The sequence below is a fragment of the Pecten maximus genome, chromosome 9 (assembly GCF_902652985.1).
Source record: "Pecten maximus chromosome 9, xPecMax1.1, whole genome shotgun sequence".
NCBI lineage: Eukaryota > Metazoa > Mollusca > Bivalvia > Pectinida > Pectinidae > Pecten > Pecten maximus.
The window spans coordinates 20221221-20230207 of record NC_047023.1 but is presented as its reverse complement, the minus strand read 5'-3'; the positions used below and the strand labels follow the sequence as shown (position 1 = coordinate 20230207).

At 35.2% G+C, this 8987-nt stretch overlaps 1 protein-coding gene across 1 annotated transcript; it reads right to left on the bottom strand.

Moving 5' to 3' along the window:
* Positions 1-3328: 3328 nt before the first annotated feature.
* LOC117335115 (collagen alpha-4(VI) chain-like) lies at positions 3329-7613 on the bottom strand. Its single transcript, XM_033895036.1, has 5 exons — positions 7552-7613; positions 7287-7332; positions 6091-6648; positions 3935-4510; positions 3329-3621 (listed from the first exon to the last, which is right to left on the bottom strand). The coding sequence occupies exons 1-5, from the start codon at positions 7579-7581 to the stop codon at positions 3584-3586; spliced, it is 1248 nt and encodes a 415-aa protein (XP_033750927.1). The 5' UTR covers positions 7582-7613; the 3' UTR covers positions 3329-3583.
* Positions 7614-8987: the final 1374 nt, after the last annotated feature.

Genomic DNA, 8987 nt, shown 5'->3' with positions numbered 1-8987 from the left:
GTGACGTTTTTTATAGTCAAAATGTCATTTTTTTCCAGTAATGTTTCCATTGTTGGCAGTAGACCAAATGTTATTATATAGTCTTATGATGAATTGTTTACACAAAGAAATATGTAAAGTAACCATGACGCATATGTAAATTTAAATTTAAATTTAATAAATTAAAAGGATGGGACATAAGACAAAGTCTCTGTAAGCCTCCTCCATATAACTGCGGTATGATACAGTTAATGGAATTATCAAAACTATATAATACATAAAGAGTATCGCTATGTCCTCTTCAGACTAGAGAATTTAGTGTCAATAATGTACTCTGATATACATTGTAATAAAATGCGTTTATGTTCTTCATAGCATTCATATCATCTATTAAAGGGACTATTACCTTAGATTTCAACGTCAGGAATTGTAGAATTCGGCCTATGAATAATAAGATATAGCAATAATTAAGCGATACACGCGCCTACACCTTCAACTTTGTTGTTTGTTCTTTATTTTTTATATATCTATCATAAATGGTTGCAGTGACTTTTAATTTTTCTAATTAACAGAAAGTGTTAGTTTTGTAACATACTCATAGAAAAAATAACGTTTTATATCCTTTTCTCATAGTGTTTTCTAACCATATAGTCCCTTTAAGTAACGAGAATATCTATACGTGTACTTACACTTATTCTCCCAGCAACAAGTGTTCATATGAATAATTTTTAACATCTGGTTTGTGGAAATCCCAAACGCACGGAAGAAGTCACACTTACACTGATATAATAAGCAAAATGAATTACTCACTTCGAAATATGTCGCATTTGAAATCTAGAAAATTGTTTACTTCCTCATGGCTATACTATGCTATACAATGTTGTCAGTTATAGCTATGAAAGGAAAATAATTTTAAATTTATGTATCGATAACACTATTATGTAAACCAGGGATACAATAAATCCAAGGTAGGGAAAGAAAAGAATTGATATCTTTTCCATTACGTCATTAGTAAACTTCAGCTTTGTAGAGAAACATGTCATATACAAATGTCACCACTGACAATACGATTACGTCATCACTCACAATACGATTACGTCATCACTTAAAGAGCGATACCGTCTTAAGAGTCGACCTACATGTAACTACTTGAAAGCGGAAATGTCTACAGTTTTATTTTAAAGATTTGCATGGGCATAATTTAGAAAAGTGTAATCCTCGGGTAGGGCTATGTACATTTGTACCAGTGATATTATATTACCTTCAAAACATAATCGTAAATAAAGGGGAATTCGCCTTGTTCTCTTTGAATTTGTACGATTGCGGTGGAAGAGTCCTATATGACGAGCCTGCTAGATAAATACGAATAAACTTTATTGCGTCTTTACGAAAATACTGTACGACTTTAATTTATGTCTTTCACTATGTTGGGGGGATATCCGTCTATCCATTTGTAGCCAGCTATGTAAATATGAGCACACTTTATTGCAAACTCATAAAACACTGTATGATATTATCTCATGTGACTGTAGGGGACTTCACACCGCAAAAACTACCCAAAAACAGCACGTTCATGCTCTCCAAAGTTTGACGTTCGCAACATATATTAAAATGTTTTAACAGAGGAAGATATAAATAAATTAAATGGTTCGTTTTATTATCATATATGACTAGAATGCTAGGCGAATTTTAATAGGAACATTATCCTCTTAGAGCCTGTTAATATCTTGACTGTTGAGATGGATTGTCTCTCGGGGACAGAAGCGATTTTTGTTTGTTCGTCTGGTGAACAGCAAGCAATTATATTTATATTGTTCAAGCATTTGATGCATCTAGACTTTTTTTTTACATCCCCTTTAACAGGCGTTCTTCTTCTTCTTCTTCTTCTTCTTCTTCTTCTTCTTCTTCTTCTTCTTCTGATCCTGCTGATTCATATTAAGAAATACATTTTTCATGGCCGTATATATCATAGTATGACACCCAGATTTGTTCTATTTATCTACCGCTTATCTGCAGGATCTTAAATATGCGGATATGTCTGTCTTTGAATTTATCAACCAATCAGATCTGGGGGCCTATTTCCTGGTATGAGAATCACTAGACGACTGGAACCTCTTTATTCTGTGAAGGAGGGGGGGGGGGGGGGGGGGGGGAGCGGTGAATTCCGACATACGAAATCGTAATTCTAACTTATTGATGGATATTTCCTGAATGAATATTATCAAAATTGGCTTTAGGAAAGGAAAGAATTTGGTTTGGTTTGGTTTTATTTGTTTAATGTCCTATCAACATCCAAGATTATTTAAAGACGGCCTCCCGTGCGTGCGACATGCATGAGTTTGGTAAGTGCGTATGTGTGTTTTGGAAGGCTGCCGTATGTTTGTGTTTGGTCTCATTGTGATAGGTCGGAACTTTTGCCGATTTATAGTGCTACCTCACTGAAACATACTCCCGAAGACACCCAGCAGGACACCCCACCCGGTCACATTATACTGATAACGGGCGAACCAGTCGTCCTACTCCTAATATGCTGAGCGCTAAACAGGAGTAGCAACTACCATTTTTAAAGACTCATGATTGTCTCGGCCAGGGGATAGAACCCAGAACCATCCTTACAGGGGCGAATGCTCAACAAAAGGCCAAAAGTGAGACATTATCAATGGAGACATTAGGAAGAAGAAAGTTGATAAGAAAGAAGAGAAAGATAAGATCCCAAATTTAGTCGCCTCTTACGATCATGCAATGGGAGCAGCAGGTACAATTTCTTTGAAGTAAGGAAAATAACTTTAACTACACTAATAAAGATCCAAATATTGAAATTGATGCAACTGAATGAGTTTGGTTACTATATTGTCTACAATCTAAGAGTACGAAAACAAACCCCGAATTCTACAATGATAATCACATCAGTCTCCTCTTCTACACCTAATCTCCAACCTACAGGACTGTACTGTTGTGTCATGTCGATTGAGTGCGTGAACATTGTCTTTAATTGAACATGTTATGTTAGATATTTCGTTCTTATTGTTTTTTTTGTTTTTATTAACAATACGTATTGTGTACTTATCTAAAAATAGAGGAGCAAGCTCAAAAGTGTCTTATCAAAAGCAAACAATGCTTCCGCTTTGAAACAGAATGCATGGAAAGGGAGATAACTATTATTATAAAATCCGCCCGTGTATCTGCTCTATTTCATATATATATTATTTTTCGTTGTGTTTGTGATGTAGTTTTCTATTGTATTACTGTGTATTTGAATACAAGAAAAGGGCCAACTGGTGAACAATTCATTTCAGTTTCTTTTTTTAACAATTCAATGCTAGATTTATTGATGAAAAAATAGAAACAATTTCACAAATAAGATATTCTTTAATTCTATCGTATTAGGTCGATCCAATAATCGTTTATCATTAAGATATTTTTTGAAAACTATTCATAAAAAGTGATATAGGAATGAGGAATTTCAACAGAGTGAGAGAGATTATAATGTAATAAAATAATAACGCTTTCAGACAAATTATAATGGCAGTCGCCGAGTATCAGTATGACGTGGACATCGGCGAGTTATAATGCAACCAGTCTGTTCGAAGGGAGATAACCGCGTCTATGCTGCAGGTGGTGGCGTGGGTTCCTCTTCTATCGCTATAGTAAAGAAGTAATACATCATTGACCTTATTTTAAAGGTGAAAGTGTAATTGTATAGAATGTCTCAATTGGTATATTATCCATGGCTTATTTGTGTCTTTGTCTATCCAATATGGCCTTCATATTATATAACCCTTACCTCGATGGTATAATTTGATGTTACTATTTATTAAATCGTATCTGTTGGTTTAGGTATATCTTTTCCCCGATAAATGTTATTATTAAAGCAATACTAATATACATACTGTTGTTTATATATAATGAAGTCATTTCAGCAAATGTGTATTGGCATAATGAAAATTGTACTTACTGTCACAAAGCATATCGGAGAAGGAACCCTGGATGTTGTCAAGATTTTTGTGTGTCGACGCAGTGACTAGATGTTCCTCTGGTGGACTGTCAAGGACATCGACAAGGTCATTAAGGTCAATGTCGTCGCCAATGGCAACAACAAAAACTTCTATGCCCTCTGACCTTGCCTGAACAATTTCTTCAATGACTCGGTTGAGATCAGATGTACTATCGTCTATAAAAATGACAGCTATTTTTCTCGCATTTTCTCGACCGCCGTATGCTGCTGCATATCCTGTATCCTTCATATCGTGCAAGATGTCTCTAGTTCCCCCCGTGGCGTTTTGCAAATCAGAAACAAAATCATCTTTTGACTTGTATTCATTTAGATGTATGTCCTTCTCGTTGCATATTCCCCGGAACAGTCCTGCTTGCATAGTCCCGTCATCCATGTTACCAAAGTAACCTGTGACATTAGCGATCATGTTCCGGACATGCGCTGATCGGTACGTGCCCATCGCAGCTGATTCAAAACCAAACATGACATCGGTCGGACGTCGTGCAGCACAGTAAGGCAGAACCTTTTCCGGTGTTACTGTTAAGAAATGAAATTAGACTCATTAAACTAAACGAGAAATTCAGGAAATGTGCAGCTTGGCAATCAAGTGAAGTAGGAACAATCATTAGAAATGTATAAATATATGTACGTCATGACCACGGAACAGAACCAAGAACTTTTCTGAAAAGGACGTCGCGCAACTGAAGGCCAAAAGTGAGCCAGTGACAACCGTAGCGTAAAGAAGAAAGTTGTTTCGAATGAAGAGATCGAAAATTTAGTTGGCCCTTACAAAGAATGCAATGAGAGCAACAGCTACATTTCCCAAGCCCTACTTCCACGTCATACCTCGATATGTACAACGCTTAGTCTAGCTAGAAATGACAAATTACGTGATAAAACATATAACAGGAGATCGCTGGGTTTGATGATCCCAACGTCACAGCAAATAAGGTAATAATGTCTGTTTTAATGATAATAAGGACGAGACGTGTAGCTCGAACCTGTATTTCGGGATAATGGCAGTGCTTAATTACTCACAACAAGGTTATTTTGTACATTAATTAGGGATTGAAATGTTGTAGAAGGAAGTTATCAATAAATGTTTTTTGAAATCGATAACTCTCTGCCTGGCGACAAAAACAAATTCAATATGCCATTCACTGCATGTTTTTAAATGATCTGATTGTTCACAAAGGGATATTAGATATGTAAAAAAAAGCATTAATTATTAACAATACATTAACAAAACTGGGTTTCATGACTTGTATGTATGCAGTTTTTCGTCAACATTTGAGTAGTAAACAAAGAATGCTATTTTAAATTATATATTTTTATATATTTAAACAATAAATGGAATAAGTGCTGGACATGAGAGATAGTTGTATGACATAATCGGTCATCAGATGTCACACTCTTAGACATGAGTGGCCAAAATATTTTTTTCTGTAACGTGAAAGATTTCATATGATCAATGATTGCTTACTACACTATTTTACTCTCAAACATACTGGGTATTGCTAAAGCAATACATGTCACCTACCGGCCCCTGCTAAAATTAAAAATCAGAAACAGTGAACTTGCCCTTGACCCCAAACCCCTTAAACATGAATGTGCCCGAGATATTAAGGTCTTTTATCATTGAATGAAGTTTGACAAAATCCACCAAGGGATGAAGCCACTAGAACGCTGGCAAACTTTGGCATTAAGTACATAAGGATTATGTACAATGTACAAGCCAGACAGAGAGGAAACCTATAGTCCCCCGATTTCACCGGTAGGGGACTTATTACAACAATGACCAAATATATATTTTAATTATCGTTCATGCAATCTTTTTCGTGTTCTGTCTTTTTCTCTTTTTCATAATTATTTTTAGTACATGCATATATTGTGTGAAGTCGGAAATACCTTAATTGTCAGGTTTTTTTATCAGTGCCTCAACTTATATCGATGTGCGTTTTACAGACAAGTTTGAAGCACTTCATCTCGAATTATATACATTGTGATATCATTGAAATATGTTAAGGAGATAAAAACATCTGTGCAACAATTTTGAAATTTATATTTTAAACTTCTATTTGATTTTAGTCATTTTTAAATAAACACAATACACTTACCTCTGCATGCTTTATAAGCCAACGCTCCTCGGATTTCATTCAGAACTTCAAACCCAGCAACAGAGAATACAAACTGTTTGGATGGTTCACTTCCGATTTTTCGGAGTTCGCTCATTTTCGGCTTCTTACCGATGCCAACAGCGAAAACGAACACGCCGGTCTTCTTTAAGAGTTCAGCTTGTTTAGCTGTCTCCTTCACATTGAAAGACACGCCATCTGTTAAAACAACAGCTATTTTGGTGACGTTCTTTCGCGCACGCGGGAATTCTCTCGTGCGGAGTTTCCGGAGTGCAGTTCCCGTATGGGTAGATCCATATAGGTGCGGAATGCGTCCAATAGCTCTTTGTAGGTCATTTGTGTTGTTGTACTGGTTGAAGCGCATGACCCGATAGTACCGGTCGGAGAACAGAGCTAGTCCTATTCTCATTTTCGTAGGACCTATCGGGAACAGTTGTACAATGTTCTTTAGGAATTCACGTTGCATCCGGAAATGCTTGATCCATATGCTTGTGGAGCTGTCTACCAGAAAAAAGATGTCCGCCGGGTTACCATCGCACCCTGAAATAGTATCGACACGCATGGATAAATCCTAATATCGAAACGAAAGCTACAATATATAATGTACGATGGAAACTGCTGGGGAAAGGCTTTATACCCTCGTGAAAAAGCCAGGAGCGAGATCAAATCGTCAGCGGGAGGCTTGATAAGAAACGTAATTAGTATTTACGAAGCCAGGTGATATGAAGGTCGAAATGCAGCATTAACACCTGGTATGTCAACAGATTGTAGTACCTATTGATAGCCGGTATCAATTCTCTACATATATAATGATTTATAATAATTATACTAAATGGTATTTTGTCGGGGATATTTTATGAAAATAATATTTTACAGAATCCTCGTGAAATATGAAAAGTATATATCTAAACTTTTAGATAATCTATATTTTAGGATCTCTTTTGTAGTGAAGCGCCTGGAAAGGATGAATTACATATTAATTCACATCTACATATTATAATTATTTAAAGGTACATGCATTAAGTAATCTACAGATACGTCGCAAGTAGTTTACAAACACAAACTACAGGCAAATTACAAATATTTAAGATTTAACAAAATATTTAAACATTTACATTTACTTAACATGTCACAAAGTAATGTCCGTCGAAAGTATCAATGAAAAAATGTCAACTTACAGACATACTCGTCTTCGTCGATGATAATGGAGCTGGCTTCTGAAACCTGTTAAATGATATATATATTATAACATATCTTGTTACCATGCGTGCAACCGTAACGTGAAAAATGAACATTGAATTTATATATACCCTTTTAAATTAAATTCCCTTAATCGCAATAAGCTTTTCAAATACTGATATGAAATTTTTGGAAATACAATACAATCTTATTTAACAGCGTTAAATCAAAATAAAGATGATTTTTATGTTTAAAAACAAATACCATCAGAAGTAGCAATACATATCCAATCATGTTGTCTCTGGAAGCTGTGCAACAATATTTAAATGAAGGCGACACAATCTATATAAGTAGATATACCAGACTAGTGCACGGCTAATTAACTTCCAGCCCCTCCCTTCGTCACTCGGTGTTGTTTTTTTAGGTTTCGTATGTACCAATACACACTCAGTATGTCAATGTGATCGTCTCGAATGTCAAAGGATTCGAGACACACAACTAGCTAACTCTTTAAACTGAATTTAGATAAAAGTACAACATTCCCCCTTCTTGTCCTTCTAGAAGGATTGTAGAAACAAGATATTAGATACAGGCATGATATATAACTCATTGATGTTAGAGGCCAATAATGTGGAAATCAAGAAAAGTTCAGGAAATCAAACTCGGTCTAAAAATCCCATCATAAAGAAAATAATACATGCTTACCTTATAAATATAAATCAATCATGTTCATCTTTTTCTTTTCTTTTTAATATTTATATATTTGATACTTTGTAAATAATACAAAGTGCGTATGTATGCTTTCAACGGTGCCACTGTTAATAAGAACTTTAACGTGGTATACCAGGTAACCTGGAGACTACATAATCACCAATGGTGTGATATACACAGGTCGGAATCGTGCCTCTTGCTATTGGTTTGAAAATGAATAAAGCTAATGCTTAACAATTAACAAAACTGTATCACAAATTATTTTCGTCGTTCTAGGATTCTTTGTTTTCTACAGGGATCTAAACGTATTAAAATGTACAGCAGAGCATAATTACTGCATAATTGAATTGATTTGCTAAATCTTAGACTTATCGAGATTTAGAGAACCCGCTTACGTACCAATATTCTAAACCGTTGGCACTTTTCATCATAATGTATTCGGTGTATATACAAGACTCGTAACTAGCTATATTCGGGGCTATAACATAACCGAGAAAAGTTGAAATGAAAAGTTAAAAGGAAGTGTGTTACGAAATATACAAGAGATTTGTGGTATGGGACCATTATTGTTGTGTTCAATGTCTGTATTAAACCATGCTAAATGAGAAATCATTTTAAATTAATACGAAAATCATATATAAGATAGTGAAATATTTGACATTATCAATAAAAATGCCACACACATTATAATACTACACTTGTCTCGATCGATGAAAACAAGAACACTTTTGCCAGAATTGTTTCTCGCCAAATATTTAAAAAAAAAAATGTCCAAATGATGTTTGCGTCGATGGTTACAACTATATGCATACAATTGATCTTTGTCTTATAAAAGGTTCGACGGGAGCTATAATGTAAGAGAAGTATGGTTGTTATCTACACAAATACCACTAATTACGTGTAACATTTGCCAATTGGAACTCATGCATATTTACATGCAAATGACAAAAGCATTTGTCGTGAATCAATATGGCACACTGCCATGTAGA